Raw genomic sequence first — 22952 nt, 5'->3', positions numbered from 1 at the left:
TGTAAAGGCTCAAAGATATGAAGTTTCAGGTGTTAGAAATAAAAAGACATTCAAAGAGATTTAATATAGAGATACATACATATACATGTCTTAAGATACTTATTTCATTGCTTGGGGACTATGAGTCCCACCCTGATGATTGACATATGCCCCAGTTGTGATATTGCCTGTCTGAAAGCAAATGAACGGTTCTCTCTTCAACAGAGGCCAAAACTGAAGAGCACTGAGAATTGCACAGAGTTCTAAAATATTGATTGGTAATCTCGCCTCTTGAGATTTCCAAACCCCTGTGCTTTCAGAGATCCCCAAACAGCTCCCCAACCTGAAACACTTGCGTCTGTAGTGATCACAGTCCAGGTTGGCAGAACAAAAGAAGCCCCTTGAACTAAACGCTGGTGATTTAACCACCACGTCAGAGAGTGTCGAACATTGGGATTTAAGGCTATTAACTGTGATATCTTTGTATAATCCCGGCACCATTGATTCAGCATACAAAGTTGAAGAGGAAAATGAGCAAAAGGAATCGCGTCCGATGCGGCAGTCATGAGGCCTAAAACTTCCATGCACAAAGCCCCTGAAGGGAATGACTGAGACTCAAGGTGCGGACAGGCTGCAAACAATTTCAAACGTCTCTTGTCTGTTAGATACAAAGTCATGGACACTGAATCTATCTGGAAACCTAAAAAGGTGACCCTTATCTGAGGAATCAAGAAACTTTTTGGTAAATTGATCCTCCAACCATGTTTTTGAATAAACAACACTAGTTGATTTGTGTGAGATTCTGCAGAATGTAAAGACTGAGCAAGTACCAAGATATCGTCCAAATAAGGAAACACCGCAATACCCTGTTCTCTGATTACAGAGAGTAGGGCACCTAGAACCTTTGAAAAGATTCTTGGAGCTGTTGCTGGGCCAAATGGAAGAGCAACAAATTGGTAATTCTTGTCTAGAAAAGAGAATCTCAGGAACTGATAATGTTCTGGATGAATCGGAATATGAAGGTATGCATCTTGCAAGTCTATTGTAGACATATAATGTCCTTGCTGAACAAAAGGCAGAATAGTCCTTATAGTCACCATCTTGAAAGTTGGTACTCTTACATAGCGATTCAAAATTTTCAGATCCAGAACTGGTCTGAATGAATTTTCCTTCTTTGGAACAATGAATAAATTTGAATAAAACCCCCGAACCTGTTCCAGAAAAGGAACCGGCATGATTACCCCTGAAGACTCCAGGTCTGAAACACACATCAGGAAAGCCTGAGCTTTTACTGGATTTGCTGGGATACGTGAGAGAAAAAATCTTCTCAAAGGAGGTCTTACTCTGAATCCTATTCGATACCCTTGAGAGACAATGCTCTGAATCCATTGATTTTGGAAAGAATTTATCCAAAAATCCTTGAAAAACCTTAATCTGCCCCCTACCAGCTGAGCTGGAATGAAGGACGTACCTTCATGTAGACTTAGGGGCTGACTTTGGTTTTTTAAAAGGCTTGGATTTATTCCAATTTGAGGAAGGTTTCCAATTGGAAACATATTCCTTGGGGGAAGGATTTGATTTTTGTTCCTTATTTTGACGAAAGGAACGAAAACTGTTAGAAGCCTTAGATTTAGCCTTAGGTTTTTTATCCTGAGGCAGAAAAAAAAACTTTTCCTCCAGTAACAGTTGAAATAATAGAATCCAACTGAGAACCAAATAAAATTATTGCCTTGGAAAGAAACAGATAATAATCTGGACTTAGATGTCATATCAGCATTCCAAGATTTAAGCCACAAAGCTCTTCTAGCTAAAATAGCTAAAGACATGGATCTAACATCAATTTTGATAATATCAAAAATGGCATCACAAATAAAATGATTAGCATGCTGTAGTAAACGAACAATGCTAGATATGTCAGAATCCAATTCATGTTGCGCTAAATTCTCCAACCAAAAAGTTGATACGGTCGCAACATCAGCCAAAGAAATTGCAGGCCTGAGAAGATGACCTGAATATGAATAGGCTTTCCTTAGATAGGATTCAAGTTCCCTATCTAAAGGATCTTTAAAAGAAGTACTGTCTTCAATGGGAATAGTGGTACGTTTAGCAAGAGTAGAAATAGCCCCATCAACTTTGGGGATCTTTTCCCAAAACTCTATAGAAATTGCTGGTAAAGGATACAATTTTTTAAACCTTGAAGAAGGAATAAAAGGAGTACCTGGCTTATTCCATTCCTTAAAACTCATATCAGAAATAGCATCAGGAATAGGAAAAACCTCTGGAGTAACCCCAGGAGGTTTAATAACAGCATTTAAACGCTTACTAGTCTTAATGTCAAGAGGACTAGCTTCCTCAATATCCAAAGTAATTAACACTTCTTTTAACAAAGAACGAATATACTCTATTTTAAACAAATAAGTAGATTTGTCAGTGTCAATATCTGAGGAAGGATCTTCTGAATCAGATAGATCCTCATCAGAGAAGGATAAATCATTATGTTGCCGGTCATTTGAAATTACATCAACTTTATGAGACGTTTTAAAAGACCTTTTACGTTTATTAGAAGGCGGAAATGCAGACAAAGCCTTCTGAATAGAATCAGTAACAAATTCTTTAAAATTCATAGGTATATCATGTACATTAGAAGTTGAAGGAACTGCAACTGGCAATGTACTACTACTGATGGATACATTTTCTGCATGTAAAAGATTATCATGACAGCTATTACAAATGACATTCGGAGATATAATTTCCACAATCTTACAACAAATGTACTTAGCTTTGGTAGAACCGATGTCAGGCAACAACGTTCCAACAGATACTTCTGAGGCAGGTTAAGATTGAGACATCTTGCAGTATGTAAAAGAAAAAACAACATATAAAGCAAAATTATCAATTTCCTTATATGACAGTTTCAGGAATGGGAAAAAATGGCATAGCCCTCTGACATAGAGAAAGGCAAGAGGCAAACAGCAATGGGGTATAAAACGAATGAAAAATTTGGCGGCAAGTATGATGCACAACGTAAGAGAAAAAATTTTGGCGCCAACAATATCTGGAAATGACACACTTGCGCCACTAACGGCGCAACCGTGTGTAAGACTTCCGCGTCAACTACGACGCCGGAAGTGACGAACTTGCGTCAACGGACGTACTTTTCGAGCCAAAAAATTCTCACGCCAAAAATGACATAATAAAGTCTAGCATTTGGCGCACCTGCGGGCCTAATGTTGCCCGCAATTTGAAAGAGTAAAAAGTAGTCAATTTGAAAAAAGAATAAACCCCAGGTAAGAAAAAAATATTTCTTAATATGTTTTATTTCCCAAATATGAAACTGACAGTCTGCAGAAGGAAATACATGAACCTGACTCATGGCAAATATAAGTACAATACATATATTTAGAACTTTATATAAATGTATAAAGTGCCAGACCATAGCTGGGGTGTCTTAAGTAATAAAAAACATACTTACCAAAAAGACACCCATCCACATATAGCAGATAGCCAAACCAGTACTGAAACAGTTATCAGTAGAGGTAATGGTATATGAGAGTATATCGTCGATCTGAAAAGGGAGGTAGGAGATGAATCTCTACGACTGATAACAGAGAACCTATGAAATAGACCCCCGTCAGGAAAACCATTGCATTCAATAGGTGATACTCCCTTCACATCCCTCTGACATTCGCTGTACTCTGAGAGGAATTGGGCTTCAAAATGCTGTGAAGCGCATGTCAACGTAGAAATCTTAGCACAAACTTGCTTTACCACCTCCATAGGAGGCAAAGTTTGTAAAAACTGAATTGTGGGTGTGGTGAGGGGTGTATTTATAGGCATTTTGAGGTTTGGGAAACTTTGTTCCTCCTGGTAGGATTGTATATCCAATACGTCACTAGCTCATGGACTCTTGCCAATTACATGAAAGAAATATAATTTAACTAAGTTAAATTAACAAAATAAATTGCTAAAACAGTATTATAACCTAATAAAATAATCACACAACGCAGAAAATATAATCAAACTAAGTTTAATGAACAAAAACATTTGCTAACAGCACCTAATAAAATAGTTACACAACAGACTGCATCATCATCAAACTAAGTTTAATGAACAAAAACGTTTTTTTACTTGCATTTTTCTGCAATCAGTTCTCTGCATTGTTAGCATGTTAGATAATATTGGTTCTGCACCTATTCTATGCATTACAATCTGCAGTGATTAATAAGCAGTTAGGCACCCTCACCTCAAGCTGCTGGACAGGAAGATAATAGGGAAGTGCCTGCTAAATTTTGCTCAATAGATCTGGTCTGATCTGTGTACACAGATCAATTTAAGGCTGTTAAGTTGCATAACTTTGCTTCAAAATAAGCGGATAGCTACACCTACTGGCTATTTTAATTAGTGCACTTTGCTTTCCAAAGCTTTTCAATAGCAGTCACATGACTGGAAAAAAAGGTTGTTATTCTGAAACGGCGCAAATTGAACTGGCGTAAACCGAGGGCCACCTGTATATATATATATATATATATATATATATATATATATATTGGTGGTACAGGTTTCACATATCTGTTATTAACCATTTCACTGTAAGGCTCTTAAAAATAATGTTTTTCTGCAACTTTGAAAATTAGTTAACAGACATTGTTGAAGGCATTATAGACATGTCACTATCACCAATTATGTGACTGCGCTAAATACTGTCATAACACTGAGCTTACTCAAAATCACAGCACAAATTAGTTTACTTGTGGACAGGAGTTTAAAGCACTGCACTACAGTAGTGCATAGTTCAACTAAGAACTAAGAACTAACAGCGGCAGATACACATAGGTCAGAGCCCTACAGCAAGACATTTATCATCAAACAGCTTGGAATGTCTCAAAGCCCATTTATACACAAAATATACATGTACAAAATATACATGTAATTGTATTCACAGACAGGAGTCTCATGTATTTCTGAGTACCAACAACAAGGCTTTTAACATGCAGATTTCCTATAACCTCATCACTGATACTAATTTGCTGGTTCTCTAGATCAGTGATTTTCAACTTTTTTTTTGCCGTGGCACACTTTTTTACATTAAAAAAATCCTGCGGCGGGGGGGCGGAGCCGACCTGAGAAGCTAATGGTCGCATATTGAGAAAGCTTGAATACTGCCATCTCTAATGGGAGACTTATAACAAGTTTTATTGCCACCAACTGGGTTTATTTTTGTTATGAGACCTTACTGAGGGTATTTGTCTGCTGAGCTGAAGGCTGGAGGTCCGTCCATGCATTGATATAGCCGCATCAGGAAATTCACCGAGCATTTATAAACAGCCGGGCTGAAAGCAAGTACAAGCTTTAACGCGAAGGAGAGAAGTCACAATACCGGGTCTTGCAGATGGTACTACCACTTCCATGTGATACAGGGAAAACACCGGATCACTCACACCCGGAGTATAGGTAGATATACTAAGCGTGATAAGCTGCTCCATAAAACGGCTAGTAAGAATTACTAATTTGCAACGCCACATACCCGATGCATGTTATAACAGCTTGATAAGCCACCATAAGACCTTAGATTGTGTCTATCTAGGATAGTAAAAAGACAGGCCTACTGAAAGACTTTAATAACAACGGCACAGGCATATCATAAAAAAGACTACCATATACCTCTTAAGCAACAACCCTTACATATCTTTTATAATAAAGCTGATTGTATATAACGGACATTTGTATAGGAGAGTCCCCAACTGATCTTAAGGCCTACCACAGATAGCAGCATGGCTTCAAAAAATAAAAACAAACCAGAAAGATCTTCTAAGGGAGGCACACTGACAGGAGGCAAATTGAATTCATATTTTAAAAGTCAGGACTCTTCCTCTATAGTGGAACCAAAAACACTTAACACTGATCAACATGACAACTTATCCCAACTCAATACCCCTACTTTAGAGGATTTGACGCCAATAACACGGGACGACCTCCAAACACTGTCTACAAAAGCAGATCTAGCCACCATAATGCAGCAGGTCAGCAAGGCCATCAAAGATGGTTTAGCAGAAATCAAAAGAGACATCAGAGAGTTGGGAGATAGAGTCTTAGAACTAGAAGAGCCAGTGGAAGAAACAAATAAGTCATCAGAAAACACTACACAAGCTTTCCAGCTCCAGCATGAAGCTATTGATCATTTACAATCGCAAATGGAGGATCTGAACAATAGGGGCCGTCGCCAGAATCTTCGGATTCGTGGCATCCCAGAAAAGATCCTACAACAACAATTGCCTTCATACCTCCAGAATCTGTTTAAATATTTACTAGAACCTGAAATGGATCCCATCATTCTGGATAGAGCCCATAGGGCCTTAAGACCGAAACCCCCTGACCAAATGCCCCCTTGCGACGTAATTCTCTGCTGCCATAAGTTTACTGATAAAGAGAAATTACTACAGGCAGCCAGGAAGAAATCACCTCTACACTTTGGAGAGGATACCATACAGATCTATCCAGATCTTAGTCCAATGACTCTAGCCAAACGAAAAGAAGCTAGGTACTTAACCTTACACCTCCAAGATTTGGGGATACCATATAGATGGGGTTTTCCCTTTGCTATCAAGGTCTTGAAAGACAAAAAGACTTACATATACAAAGGGCCAGAGGATATAGAACAGTTTTGCAAGCAACTAAATATAGCTTTACCTTCTCTGCCCAAATTATCGGACACTAACAAGAGCAAGACCCAGTCAGGAACAACAGCACCTAAATCCCAAAGGAGGAATTGGACTACAATGCCACACAAAAGAAGGAACATGAAAACTTCTAAATATGCCTCTACTTCTCGCAATGTAGATGAAACTTGATGTGTCTCTTTTTCAGTTGATAGAAGTTATTAATAGCCTTCAGAGCAGGCTACTGGTAGAAGTTAACTAATTTCAAAATTGCAGACCCAGTTGAGTGTTATAGTTATCATAGAATACATGATAGAAATCTTTATTACCCATTTTAGAGTGGTGAGACAAAACCATCAGTCTTAACCCCCCCACCCACTCGTAGATTATTTACAGTTTGCACTTAAATCAGTTAGATTACTAATTCATTCTAGTGATGAGTGATCTCAATATTTGTTGTTGTTTGTTCTATTTGTGTTTTGTTGTTTTATGTGTGTTATCTTGGTCATATATACTTATACACTTATTACCCTTAGATCTTCAAGCAGAGAAATTGTCCTCTCCTATTGCCTTGATTGCTTTTTCTCAATAGAAGCACCATTCTGCAGAAGGTACTTTAGATACCTGCGTAGCTGTCTCCGGCAGGTAAGCCATTCCCTTCAAAAGTTTACAGTGTCCCATTACCATAGACATGATGGCTCCTAAGATACATGTAATATCTCAAAATACCAAGGGACTTAACTCCCCCACCAAACGCTCGGTGGCCCTTAAACACCTTGCTAAATTCTCGCACTCGATTGTGTTTCTCCAGGAAACCCACTTTGTTAAAGGGGAGGAACCCGCTTTAGTGTCAAGAGATTTCCCTATGGGCTTTCATAACGCATACAACATTAAAAAGCAAGGGGTCTGTACCCTATTTCATAAACATCTACATTTCCAACTACATAACAAAGTAATAGATAATGAAGGTAGAATTTTGATCTTGGTCGGTCTCCTCTTTAACAGGCCTGTCACATTGGTAAATGTATATGCACCTTTTAACCGCAGACAAAAAAAATTCCAAACCCTACTCACGCTCATTCTAGAACATAAAAAGGGCCTGTTGATAATGGGAGGTGACTTTAACACCACACTGGACCCAACACTTGACTCTTCTTCCACACATGGACAGATGAAATCCAGAGCACCAAACACAGCTCTCTCAATGATAGCTTCCCTGGGGTTGATGGATGTATGGAGAGTACAGCACCCAATACAGCGGAATTATACATTCTATTCGCATCCCTGGTCCTCTTATACATGCATAGACTATATATTTCTAGATAGGAATCACCTGTCTCTTGTAAAAGACACAGATATTAGTGCACAGCATGGTCTGATCACTCTGCAGTCCTTATGGATCTGGAGTGGCCAGATACACCAACAGTGCCTTACATATGGAGAATGGATAATTCTCTTCTCCATTACCCCCCAGTACAGACAGGGCTACAAAAAGCAATTACGGAATACTTCCTGTTCAACAATAACAATGAGACACAACCGGGTTTCGTGTGGGAAGCGCACAAAGCATACATCAGAGGGGAATGTATAAAGCAAAATGTGAAAATGAGAAAACAATATAATTCCTCTATCCTAACACTGACGAATAGATTGAATGAGTTTGAACTAAGACATAAAAATAACCCTTCTGACACGACATTATTAATGCATATAACTAACACAAGACAGGACATTAATAGGATTTTGACGAAGGAGGCTCAGAGAAAGGCCTTAGCATTAAAGAAAATCTACTTCTATGAGGGCAATAGAGCAGGCCCAAAGTTAGCTAGGCTTCTCAACAACCAGAAAGCGAAATCCCACATTAACCAATTAATAACACCACTAGGCCAGACTCTGATAGACAGTAAAGAAATAGCAGACCAATTTGGTGCATATTACAAAAAACTATAAAATATATGAACAGATCAATCCCCTAATAGATTAAGCAACATTAAAAATTACATAAAAAATCCTGCGGCACACCACCATCCCAAAATTTTACAAAATCACACATTGTAGCCTAATACAGTATATATATATATATATATATATATATATATATATATATATATATATATATATATATATATATATATATATATATATATACACACATACACACTGTACTGTGCCGTCATGCCATGCCTCCTACAAACTATACATGACATATTGACATTCATTCACAAACAATCATAATGATTGCCTGTGAATGAATGTCAGTTTCATGGTTGTAAATGATGCCTGATGAGCCTGTCACATACCTCCCAATATTTCAAAATTTGAAAGCACTGTTGTCAGTCTGCCGTGGCACACCTGAGGATCTCTTACGGCACACTGGGTGAAAAACATTGCTCTAGATGTAACTATTTTTGTGCCCATCCCCCGTTGGAGAGAAGTATATCACAGTTGCTTTTGGTTTTCACAGCCAAGATGAGAGCTCTCATCATAACGGCGCAGCCAGACATCCAGACATAGGCAGCAGTGCAGACACACATGCACCTGTGATGCACCAACGAGGAATTTACAGGAAGTAAAGATTACACTCTCAATGTTAAAGTCTAGAGGTCACTTGGAGCCGAGGTCAGTAAAATACAGCACATAATTCACAGTAATCTTCCCTATCCCTAGACACGTAGCTGTGGCAGCTGGATCTGCAGTCAAAAGTAGAACCAGGCTGGTGTCTCTTGTCCAGGGTGTGCTGCAGTTTAAGAGCTCTAACTGCTGTATAATACAGGGAGTGCAGAATTATTAGGCAAATGAGTATTTTGACCATATCATCCTCTTTATGCATGTTGTCTTACTCCAAGCTGTATAGGCTAGAAAGCCTACTACCAATTAAGCATATTAGGTGATGTGCATCTCTGTAATGAGAAGGGGTGTGGTCTAATGACATCAACACCCTATATCAGGTGTGCATAATTATTAGGCAACTTCCTTTCCTTTGGCAAAATGGGTCAAAAGAAGGACTTGACAGGCTCAGAAAAGTCAAAAATAGTGAGATATCTTGCAGAGGGATGCAGCACTCTTAAAATTGCAAAGCTTCTGAAGCGTGATCATCGAACAATCAAGCGTTTCATTCAAAATAGTCAACAGGGTCGCAAGAAGCGTGTGGAAAAACCAAGGCGCAAAATAACTGCCCATGAACTGAGAAAAGTCAAGCGTGCAGCTGCCAAGATGCCACTTGCCACCAGTTTGGCCATATTTCAGAGCTGCAACATCACTGGAGTGCCCAAAAGCACAAGGTGTGCCATACTCAGAGACATGGCCAAGGTAAGAAAGGCTGAAAGACGACCACCACTGAACAAGACACACAAGCTGAAACGTCAAGACTGGGCCAAGAAATATCTCAAGACTGATTTTTCTAAGGTTTTATGGACTGATGAAATGAGAGTGAGTCTTGATGAGCCAGATGGATGGGCCCGTGGCTGGATTGGTAAAGGGCAGAGAGCTCCAGTCCGACTCAGACGCCAGCAAGGTGGAGGTGGAGTACTGGTTTGGGCTGGTATCATCAAAGATGAGCTTGTGGGGCCTTTTCGGGTTGAGGATGGAGTCAAGCTCAACTCCCAGTCCTACTGCCAGTTTCTGGAAGACACCTTCTTCAAGCAGTGGTACAGGAAGAAGTCTGCATCCTTCAAGAAAAACATGATTTTCATGCAGGACAATGCTCCATCACACGCGTCCAAGTACTCCACAGCGTGGCTGGCAAGAAAGGGTATAAAAGAAGAAAATCTAATGACATGGCCTCCTTGTTCACCTGATCTGAACCCCATTGAGAACCTGTGGTCCATCATCAAATGTGAGATTTACAAGGAGGGAAAACAGTACACCTCTCTGAACAGTGTCTGGGAGGCTGTGGTTGCTGCTGCACGCAATGTTGATGGTGAACAGATCAAAACACTGACAGAATCCATGGATGGCAGGCTTTTGAGTGTCCTTGCAAAGAAAGGTGGCTATATTGGTCACTGATTTGTTTTTGTTTTGTTTTTGAATGTCAGAAATGTATATTTGTGAATGTTGAGATGTTATATTGGTTTCACTGGTAAAAATAAATAATTGAAATGGGTATATATTTGTTTTTGTTAAGTTGCCTAATAATTATGCACAGTAATAGTCACCTGCACATACAGATATCCCCCTAAAATAGCTAAAACTTAAAACAAACTAAAAACTACTTCCAAAATTATTCAGCTTTGATATTAATGAGTTTTTTGGGTTCATTGAGAACATGGTTGTTGTTCAATAATAAAATTAATCCTCAAAAATACAACTTGCCTAATAATTCTGCACTCCCTGTATATTATATGCAGCCCCATATAGACAGGGGAGAGGCAGAGTTATGGGAGGAACGTGAAACCCTTTTGACTACATGGACAATATGTGTCTTATATGTAAGGCTCAAAGTGTTTTAAAATTTAAAGAGATCAAAACTAAAAAAAATCAACTGGATCAAATATTCATATAAGGCATATGGTAATTGGAGAAAAATATTGTTGTGCCAATAGTCTATAGAGGAACACATACAATAAAAGTTTTAGGAGTGAAAGGTCACAGATATAAGTATTTATTTTGTATGCACTGTTAAACGATGATGCTAAAAAATGCTATATTGTGGATGCAAAAAAATGCATCAATGTTGATTTCAATGTATCTAAAAAATCAACTGATCCTATTTGTTTCAAACCAAACTAAATATGATACACAGTATAAAGAAACTCAGGTAGTGGAGAGTAAAACAGGAAATAAATCATTGCTTTTGACAGCAATAAACTACTATTTTACCTTTTGATGCAGAAACAAGTTTTACAGCCATTCTTCCAATAAGACATTCTTTTAACATTGATTCGTAATTAACCCAACGGTGAACCTAAAAAAAAATAAAAAATCATGTTTTACATAATCTAACAATTTACTTTTTAAAATAATATTCAGGGTAATTTCAGGCAGGTATATATGTACATTATATGAATGTAAAGATACTCAGGTGTAAACAAATACTTAACCGATTTCACATCAGTGATAATTTTCATATAATTTGCAATTTTCATAATTCTTTATACTTGAAGCTACAATATACTAAGTACTCATGGGTATGCAGAAAATCCTACTCTTACGATATATATATATATATATATATATATATATATATATATATATATATATATATATATATATATATATATATATATATATACACATATATATATACACCTTTTTTTCCCTGTGACTTTCAGTCTTTCCTCCATAGAAGAAAAAAAAAACCATGCTTCTCTCCAGAAGTGAATTATATTCTACATTATTCCACAATTTCCCATCCCTCCCTCTCTGATCTTCCGGTTAACACATTATTTTCCACAAATAAACAGTGTACTGGACTTTTGTGATATGTCCAATACAAAAGGTAAAGAAAATATTGTGACCCTTGGAAGGCCATATATCTGCAGATCAAATAATACTCTACCATTCTACAGAAAACGGGGGCTGAAGCTAAACAACTGTTAAAGCAAATAAAACACCTCCGTGACCAAATGGACTATGACAACAATAGTGTGTATATCTGAAATAAAAAGGAGAGATTTCAGCATAGCAAAATGTATGACAATAAGGGAACACACACGTCCAGAGGGAGAGGGTTTAGGAGACAGTCAAGAGATAGGTATACTGACAATAGAAAGAAACTTTCTCAGAAAGTGAAGTGGAGTCTTGGGGAGAAGAGGATAGGAATTTTCCAAATGAGGCACAAACCCTAAACTATGAGGTAGTTGGACCTAAAACAAATGCGCCCCCCAACTGTGTCTATTATGAAAAAAGTAAGCCAAAATGAACAAAGTAAATATTCTATTAATACCCCAGTACTATCAGATAGGGTAATTGAAGAGAGAGAGATTGAGCAGGTTTTTCCAATGCCCCAGAAAAGACCCCAAGGGGAAGGTCCAGGCAGAGGGGGACAGGCAATAAAAAAATGAAAAGAAAAAGACACACACACTTGGAACAGACCCAATTTCGACCCACCACAAACAAGATACCAGTTATGCAGGGGCAGACCCTTTGCACAAACAAAATACAACTAAAAGTGTGATTAACCTGTCAAGTCATGAATTAACAAATAAGAAACAAAGTTTTGTCACTGGGTTTGGGATTCTCACCTTCCACCTCTTAATTTGTTTCAAACCCTGATAGATGTGAATGGTCTAATTAGAAATTTAACATTGAAGAAACATTTTTCAGGGGGTAAGGGTGATGCACTTTCAGATAGGAATACAGAGAGAACACAAGAAAGCAATGAAATGTTGTCTTTTAGAGAAACTTGTGATGTAGTATCTCTGGAATATTTGCTATCAGAAAGTGTATACAATGACCAGGACAATTCTGAATTTGAAGAAAAACTTCCAATTTTAAAAAATAAATCAAAATTCTACCCAATACATGATAGAGGACCCACACTAGTTACATTTCAAAAAAGGGTAGAGAGGGACCTTACAGAACTTTAAAAAAAAAGTCAGTGGTACAAACAAGAGCAATAATATAGATAAAGAGAGAAAAGCACTACAAAATTTGAGTGTGAATAAAAACATTACCATAAGAAATGCAGACAAATGAGTCTCAATAGTGGTCACGGATAGGATGTGGTTTATAAATGAGGCACTGAGACAGTTAGAGGACCAATCCCAATACTCAACACTACAAGGTAACCCTACAATTAATTTCAAAAGGGAACTTGGACAAGCCAGTAAGTCCGTGTGCGGGATGCTCTATGGACACTGTGTATAGGGCCCCAAACACAAACATTACAGAGGCGCAGTCAGCTGCTTTCATTGTGACACCAGACAGCTTTCCATGTCTACAGCACTGAGATTGGCTACCACTCGGACGGCTCCCATTGTGACGTTGACTCCTGTGTTACTGTCGATTGGCTACTGGAACCCACGTGGAGTATCCAATATACTCGTCTGTCGGGCGACTTGAGGTCCCGTCTTGCGTTGTGAGGCACACTGTTGTGCCGCTCTCTATGTGAGTACCTTCCCGGTTGGAGTTTGTGACTTCTTTTATTCATCTTCTTGTGCAGACGTTACTGTTCTATGAGACGCCTCTTTTTTCTCTGTTGTCACAGGTTTTCTTCACTGATTCCCTTCTCAAGAGTGGTGCCCTGATCGCTGATTCTATCTCCTGGTCCTGTTTTTATCTGTGCACCTCCTTTAGAGACTCTTTGCTCTAATCCACTTGTCTAGAGGAAGTAACTGGGAGACCAATAGTGAGTGGAATAGGGCCTTTAACAGAGGGACTCTCACAATGGATGGATGCAGTGCTGCAGCCAACTGTGATGACTCTTTATAATCACTTAAAAGACACAAAGGCTCTTCTAAATTTAATGACCAATTTTCATTGGCAGACCACAAGTTATGGATCGCTGACCATAGATGTAAAAACCATCTATACTTCTATACAGCATGAGGAAGGACTGAAAGCCATAGAGTACTTCCTAGAGAGACAGGGCAACTATAGTAATGTATTCATCAAATTTACCCTCAGAGTGGTAAGGTTTTTATTGACACACAACTATTTATCTATTTATTAGAGGAAGTATTATCTCCAAAGATGTGGAACAGCTATGGGAGCTAAGTTTGCTCCCTCCTACGCCAACCTATTTATGGGTTGGTGGGAGCTGTTCCACATCCTTGGAGATATGAACCGACATAGGAAACATCTACAGACGCTTCATAGATGATTTGCTAATAGTGTGGGAGGGAGATGAAACCTCAGCAAACATCTTTGTTGAAAAGCTGAACATTAATAGCATAGGTATCAGTTTCACACATAACTATGAAAGTAGGAGTATAGAGTACATAGACATTAACTTAACAGGAACAGCAGAAGAGACTGTTATAAGCACCATGTATAGAAAGTCCATCTCAGGAAATACAGTCCTTCATGCCAGAAGCTTCCACCCAAAAGGAATTTTTAAGGCAATTGCTAAAGGGCAATTCATTAGGTTAAGACAAAATTGCACAAGAGTGGAGGAATATAATATACAGGCCAAAGATCTAGAAAATAGGTTAAAATCAAGAGGGTATTGCAACTTAAAGGGACAGTTTACTCAAAAATTTTCTCCCCTTTAATTTGTTCCCAATGATCCACTTTACCTGCTGGAGTGTATTAAATTGTTTACAAGTAGCTCCTTTACCCTTATATTGGCATTTGAAATTGTTAATTTAGCATGTGGTATCCCCACCTATTCTGAAAGTTTGTGGCCGCGCGTACCAGCTATAGATAAGCTTTGTAAACACAGCCAGCAGAAGAAATTACACTCCCAGTGTGATAAAGCAGAGATAAGGTAATAAAATGTTGATTTTCCATTGTTCTCTCAAAGTACTGGTGATTGTTTTAAGGACAGATATAAGATAAAGAAGCAGGTATATGTGCACAATGTAATACAGTAATGAGATCAGATTATACCTACAAGCTCAACCCATTTTATTAGGTTGTGGCTTCAAAACACAAAATCAGAGCTTTAATATACAGAAATAAACCTTAAAAAGCTATTTTTCATACATTTTTTACTCTGCAGTTGGTAACAAAAGCAATTGTAAACACATTAAGGGAAAAACTATTTTACAGTATACTGTCCCTTTAATGGTACAAAATATGAACAGACAGGTGCAAGGTATAAGAAGGGAGGAATTGCTACAGAACAAGTCACAAAGAAGAATTTAATATAGTGACTAGAAAGGTGCAAGTTTTGTAACAGACTACCGTGATCAATATCAATCAATTTGTGATATTATAAGGAAGCACCTACCACTACTAAGTGCAGATGACTGTCTAGAAAAAACTGTAAGAGAAGGGTGTACATTGTCTTACAGAAAAGCAAGACTGTAGGCAACCAAATATTGCACCAACCAGATTACCACCTGTAGTACAAAGGACTAGCGTGTGGCTCTCTTGTACAGGGATATACCCCTGCAGTAAGCATACATGTAAGACATGTGAATATTTAGTACCTGGAAATCAGTTTACAAGCAAAGCCACTGGACAATCCTTTGAACACAGGGAATGCCTTAACTGTAGATCAACAAATTGTATATACCTACTGACTTGCCAGGAATGTAAGGTCCAATGCATAGGGTTAACGACCCGAGAAGTGAGATCTTGTATACGAAAACATGTAACAAATATTAAATCAGGTATTTTAACCACACCACTAATTGAACACTTCACATAGAAACACTCAAAAAGACCAGACTCCCCTTGGACAGTTATCCAAAAAGTGAGGTCACCTGAAAGAGGTGGGGATGTTGACTATATCTTGGGAAAAAGAGAAATATTGTGGATACTTAAATTACAGACAAGAATTCCAAAAGGTTTAAACTCGGAGTATGATGTGATCAACTTCTGGCAGTGAGGATAAACAATCCTAAAGAAAAGACCTAAAGAGCCTTACAAACACACATAGGGACATGAACAACTATTGATAATAGTATGAGTAAAAACAAATAATGTAATAATCACTACATAACTCCCAGTCACAAATTATGACTGTGTGTGTGTGTTTTCAAATTTAAGCAAAAACGTTAACAAAGTCTGTGTATCTATCGCTTTAAGGAGTTGAAACTATGTTAGCGTGCAACATTAGGTCTAAGAGAGCTTATAAAGCGAATATAATTTAACACAAGAATGCAACTAGTGTTGTTAGAATTAGAATGTTTCAAATATGTATGCTAATGGCAGTGTCATTCCTAACTCTTTTCCTATAACCAATAGGAATGAAGTTGTTTTAAATATGTGGGGGTGTGATACCTAGGTCATACAGCTTTGACTACGGCATGTAGCCGAAAGCGTCAGCTGACCCAGTGACGCTGCCGGAAGCACCTGCAGGTACAGTTTTTGGATACAATGCTGCCGCAATTGTTTTAATGTAACGAGAAATAAAGGATTGAATTTTTAAGAACCAGCTCCTTGGGTACGTTTTTCCTTACTCTGATCTAATAATACTATCTGCACATCACTGAGAAAGAATAGTCAATGAACACGACTCTCTGAAACAGACCTGGCTTAAGACACAAACAGAGTATGAATCTATACGTTATCAATTCCCATGTCACTCAATTAATTTCCTTAAGATCAAAGAAAGAAATGTACACAATAAAATTCGGAAGCCTCTGTAACTCCACCAAGTAAAATAGGCAGTGCTCACTCTAATAAAGCACATACATACAAATGTTTAAGATCAAGGATGAATAAAAGTAGAGAATAAAATGAAATATAAAATAAAAACAAAACCTACTATAGAGCAGAGCTGGGGCAACACACAGTGACTAGCTCCTGTTCTCTCCCGTTTATTGACTTACTGGTTACCCATTTTAATTCTACAGTAGCCAGAAATCAAATAATTATAATCTTATTTATCCTACATACCTCTAACTAAAAAATGTATTTGTTGGGCACCATGGTAAGTCATATTCATTATATATGCACACACAAGCAAATTCATTACACTGAAAAAAAAAATTAAGCATGCACACTAAGCCCACAGGGTCAACAACTGTCATACCTGCTACCAGGTTAGGTCCATATGGAAGAGGTGTATGCAGATCTCGGGTGCAGAGTAAGGTCAGACTAAGTGTATTCAGGTAAAGCCGGCCAGAAGACACAGAATGAATAGAGATTCAAGAAGAGGGGGTTATAACTATAGTGAGTGGATCTAAGTGTCAGGTAAACTAGTCTGCCATATAGATCAACTCCAACTGAGAATTGAGGTGATCTGAAGTCTTCATTGAAATGGGGTACTCAGAACAATTTGAGGCTCATTTGCCCTATCAGAAAGCTGACTGCAAGAGACATAGGGGTGATTGGAGTATTGGTCAGTGACATAATTACTCCTAGTGAGTAGTTAGTCACATGCCTGTTACAGGTGCCCCTTACCCTCACCCTCCTTTTGTTGGTTCATCAATATACTCCGTACCCAGTTTCTCTGCTGTGATGTACACAGCATTGGTTGGGCTCTCTACTGGATGCAGTCTGTCTACAGTTGGTAAACACAGTTGAGTGGGTGCTTTTTAAGGTAAGGACATTGTACACGGCACTCACACAGTCCACAGTTTATTAGCAGCTCTTACATGGTACATCATACCCAGGGGACATTTTATAGACATACCACAGTATTCACTAGACTTTGTGCATTTAAAGGGACACTGAACCCAAATTTTTGATTCAGATAGAGCATGAAATTTTAAGCAAGTTTCTAATTTACTCCTATTACCAAATTTTCTTTATTCTCTTGGTATCTTTATTTGAAATGCAAGAATGTATAGATTATGGCCCATTTTTGGTGAACAACCTGAGTTGTTCTTGCTGAATGGTGAATAAATTCATCCAACAATAAAATTGTTGTCCAGAGGTCTGAACCAAAAAAAAACTTAGATGCCTTATTTTTCAAATAAAGATAGCAAGAGAACAAAGAAAAATTGATAATAGGAGTAAATTAGAAAGTTGCTTAAAAGTGCATGCTCTATCTGAATCGCAAAAGAAAAAATTGGGTTCAGTGTCCCTTTAATGTCTAGGGGTTGTTAGGAGACAACTTTTGGACTAGTTTCTTGTTAAATTTATTTGAGTATTGTATTTTCCTTGTCTTAGCCGTTTTTTGTTGACAGGTTGTACCTTTAAATAAGCACTGTAACTCGATCTCACTCTGTCAGTTTCTTCTGCCTGTCATTATAGCGCTGCCACAGGCTCCCGCTGTCCCTGTAATGCACCCTAGTTGTAGAGGGTTTGTCAATTTGTCTATTATGCATTTGGTCTTTAATTACCACTTTTGTTCACTTTTACTGACTCCTCCATAGCACGTGGCAGCTAATGATGTAGTGGTCTTTTTGTCCCATGCTATAGCGCCGTGGTCCCATTGTTAAGTAGCACACTCATTTCTTTACATGCCTTTATTGCGCTGAGCAGCACTGATGGAGTTAAAGGTTTGTTTGTTTTCCGCCACGCTATTTTCCCCGCCCATGTCTTCAGTGATGTGTTTGAGGGACAGAGTTATTCTACCTGTATTCAGGCTGGACTCAGTGGAGGTGGTAAGATTTTTGAAATCTCAGGAGCAAAGAATTTATTTATTCACATATTTGTTTTATATTGATTATGTTAACCTTATTCCTAGTCCATTAGTTTGTCCTCTCTCTCGCTTTGTTGCTAAAAGCCCCTGAGCATTTTGTATTATTGTCTTCATCTATATACAATAAAATTATCTGTTTCCCCCCTCCATTACTGTACTGGAAATGCCCCCAGTTCTTTAGATCATTTAGAGGATAGATCCTCTGATCACTCATTTTCATTGTGTTTTTTGCAAGTTTACTCAACCAATCAACTCAGCTTTTCAATTTTTGCACGGATAACCTTATGCATTCAAATCAATTGAATGCTGCCCTTGCTGCTAAAGGAATATGTCCTGCCTTTTTTCCTATCTACAATTGAGTTTTTCAGATTTTTCTCCCTCCACGTTTCAAGGAATTTGTGCTCTCAACTGTTTCTGAAATGTTGGCGGCCATGCCTCCTCCAAGCAAGCGCAACAGGTCTATCTCTGCTCATTCTTTTTCTCTCAAAGTCAGATCAGCAAAACAGCTTTTCAGGGATTCAGAATCAGATCTGTCTTCTAAAGGTGAATTTATTTCTGATGATCAAGAGTCAGTTACTGATCAGGATTCAGAATCTACCTCATGTTCAGGCTTGAACATCTTCAAACTTACTAATGGAGGTTCTTTGCACTTTGGGTGTACAAGACCATAAGCCTACTCAGAAAAAATCTGTTAAGCAATTGGATTTGATTTTCAAACCTGCTGCTATGTCTCCAGAAGGTTTTCCAGTTCCTGAGGCAATCACTGATATTATCAAAGAGGAGTGATCCAAACCTGGCATCCCTTATAATACGGCATCTAAATTTAAAAAGATGTTTCCTTCTTCAGCGCTAACTTAGAGCTTTGGGAAACTGTCCCAAAGGTGGATGGTACAATATCCACCTTGACTAAGAGCACTACTATTCCATTAGAGGACAGTACTTCTTTCAACCAGACAGTTTCTTATTCAGACTAGCTGTTAGCATCACCTGCGTTGAATCAGCTTCTAATTTTTGGTGTGACAAATTTCATATGATTCCATAAAGGGAGATTTGCAACATTGTTGCTTTTATTTGTGATGGTATTGCTGACATAATTTGTATTAATGCTAAGAATATGGTGTTAGCTGTTTTAACCAGAAGAGCTTTGTGACAAGTCATAGTCAGCTGACTTCTTGACCTCTGTCTCTTCCTTTTCAAGACAAAAATCTTGACCGGGTCTAATCTAGATGCACTAATTTCTTCTGTGACAGGAATTAAGGGAGCTTTTCTTTCTAATGCAGTAGTTAAAATCTTAATTCAAACCCAAAAGCCTGTTACAAGAAAATTCTATCTCAAAGTCTGGAAAGTTTATCTTTCCTGGTGTGAGAAACAAGATTTCAGCTAATATTCCTTTAGAATTGCTAGAATTGTTACATTTTTACAAGAGGGCTTAGATAAATATGTATCTGCAAGTTCTTTAAAGGGTCAGATTTCAGTACTTTCTGTATTATATCACAAAAAAACTGCTACACTTCCTGGCATTCAGAGCTTTGTTCAAGCTTTCGTTAGGATAAGACTAGTGATTAAACCAATTTCACATCCCTGGCACCTTGATTTGGTTTAAATAGCTTTATGGGTTTCTCCTTTTGAAGCTTTGCATAATTTGGATATTCAGCTTCACTCTAGGAAGGTATTGTTTAATTGAGCAATATCTTCTGTCAGAAGAGCTTCTGCATTGTCAACTCTTTCTTGCTATTCTCTTTATCTGGTTTCTTTTGATAACTTCAATCAGGAAACTGAGTCTTCTTCTCTTTGTCTTAATCCACAAAATTCAAAAGAAATTGAAATTCTACTTACAAGCTACAAATAAATTTAGACAATCCTCTAATTTGTTAATTAATTTCTCTGCTCCACGCAAAGGCCGCGAAGGTCATAGGCGTTATAACTTTCGCTTTTGGTTAAAACTCTTAATTCACAAAGCTTACTTGGAGGCAGGAAAATCTCTCCTAAAATGCATTTCAGCCCATTCTTCATAAGACCAGCAGAGAGGTGGGAGGGATTTGCTGTTGGAGTTTTGGGAATCTTTGCCTCCTCCTAGTAACCAGTAGTTGAATCCCACGAGTAATGGCTCGTCGACTAACAACCATGAAATAAGTGAATTTATCAAGTAGCCATAAATGTTGTATATTTCTTACTTTCCTTGCTTACGTATTTCACATTTAGGAGGAACACATTTATTTATTTTATAATAGTACTACTGGAATCTGTTAATTTCTGTAGTCAAACTTGAAAAAGCCTAGAAATGCTGAAAATAAACTCTAGAAATATATATGATTATACTATATTTCATAATTACTATAATTTTAAACATCTGGTTGGGAACTTAAGGACCACAAACATCATGTAACTATAAGACATTGGTTGATTTGCAATAGAATCACTTATCAGCTATCTGAGCTTTATGATTCGGAAACAGCATACCATTTTAAACTAATTTTCCTATTTAATTGCGTTATCAAATTTGCTTAATTCCCTTGGAAACCTTTGTTGGAGAAGAAGCAATGCATTTCTGGGAGCTAGCTAAAGACATTGGGTGAGCCAATGACAAGAGGCATATATGTGAGCCACCAATCAACAGCTAGTTCCTAGTAGTGCATTATTGGCTCTGAGCCTACATATGTATGTTTTCAACAAAGGATAGCAAGATAATGAAGTAAATAAGATAATAGAAATAAATTGGAACGTTGTTTAAAACTTTATTTTTTGTCTTAATCATAAAAGTTTAATTTTAAATTTAACGCCCCTTTAACAAATTAGACTATGTAAATATATGTAGCAGGGTTAACCTTGAGAAGTCAGTAGGGTGCATTTTAAGTTCTAAGAACTAGAAAATCTTCCATTTCCAAAACTCAATTACATGACGAAATTGTCAAAATAAATGAGAGTATATTGCAAAGATGTTTCATTGTTAACTATACATTTTAAATATAAATACCAGTGTGTTTACTGTCCCTTTAAATTTAGACAATTCAATTTGTGTGCGTGATGTGTGTATACTGTGGGTGCATAAACATTGTAAAGTTTTCCTGTATTTCTTTTATGTTAAATAAATGTCTTTTAGTGAATGTAATGTTTACTACAAAAAAAGAACACTCTTTATTCTGTTCATACAAACACAAAAAAATATATGATGATATTCAGAACATAGACACTTGTTACAATACTGGCTGTTAAATATTTACATTTTCTTGGCTCTGAAAAACGTTGAGTTGCTTTCCAGAAAATCACTGTTACAGACAAAATTAATTTCTGCTCCAGTTACCTCAGTTTCATCACACAGAAAGGGAAGGGGTGGGGCTTCTACACATCATTAACATGCAGGTTAAACACTGTGGAAAGTCTTCTTTCTTTCTCTCTCTCACAGCAACAGTTACTTTTTATGGAAAGAAGCAAGATTGTTACAGAGTGAGGGTTCTAGAGTGCACAAGTGAGGGTGTTGGCTTTAGATTTACAAGGAATTGGATATATGAGTTCTGGGTTCTAGGTCTATGGAATAGGGAAAAGCATACATGGGCAGAAAAGATTAGAAAGTTCTGGGGGAACAGGGTTGGGAAGATATCAGAAGGAACTAGTATAAGCAAGAGTAAAAGTGACATAAGATGATATACATATTTGCTGTATTAAAAGGACATAATACTCATATGCTAAATCACTTGAAACTGATGCAGTATAACTGTAAAAAGCTGACAGGAAAATATCACCTGAGCATCTCTATGTAAAAAAGGAAGATATTTTACCTCACAATTTCCTCAGCTCAGCAGAGCAAGTTCTATGTAAAAAGTTATAATTCAGCTGCAGCCCAGCTGCAGGTAAAAAAAATGAAGAAATGAACAGCAGCCAATCAGCATCAGCAGTGCTGAGGTCATGAACACTTACTGTGATCTCATGAGATTTGACTTAATGACTAATGAGATTTCATTGTAGACTTCCTTACACTGAATAGGGAAATAACATGAGAGTGCACAAGGCTCATCCCTTCGGCTGTTCCGGGACAGACATACTGATATGCTGCTTAGAAATCCTTTACAATGGGATGTGGCTACTGAGGAACTTTTGAGGTAAAATATCTTTATTTTTTACATAGAGATGTTCAGGTGATATTTTCTAGTTAGCTTTTTACAGCTATGCTGCAGCAC

At 37.7% G+C, this 22952-nt stretch overlaps 1 protein-coding gene across 1 annotated transcript in view; it reads right to left on the bottom strand.

Moving 5' to 3' along the window:
- Nucleotides 1–22952, bottom strand: part of LOC128656538 (cytochrome b5 reductase 4) — a 1054602-nt gene that overhangs the window by 755526 nt on the left and 276124 nt on the right. The window contains exon 4 of the mRNA XM_053710489.1: nt 11454–11538. Within this exon, the coding sequence (XP_053566464.1) occupies nt 11454–11538 (85 nt within the window). The remainder of the gene's footprint in view (nt 1–11453; nt 11539–22952) is intronic.

Source organism: Bombina bombina, chromosome 4 (genome assembly GCF_027579735.1).
Source record: "Bombina bombina isolate aBomBom1 chromosome 4, aBomBom1.pri, whole genome shotgun sequence".
Lineage (NCBI taxonomy): Eukaryota > Metazoa > Chordata > Amphibia > Anura > Bombinatoridae > Bombina > Bombina bombina.
The sequence above is the reverse complement of the archived record's forward strand: the minus strand, read 5'-3'. Positions and strand labels throughout refer to the sequence as shown.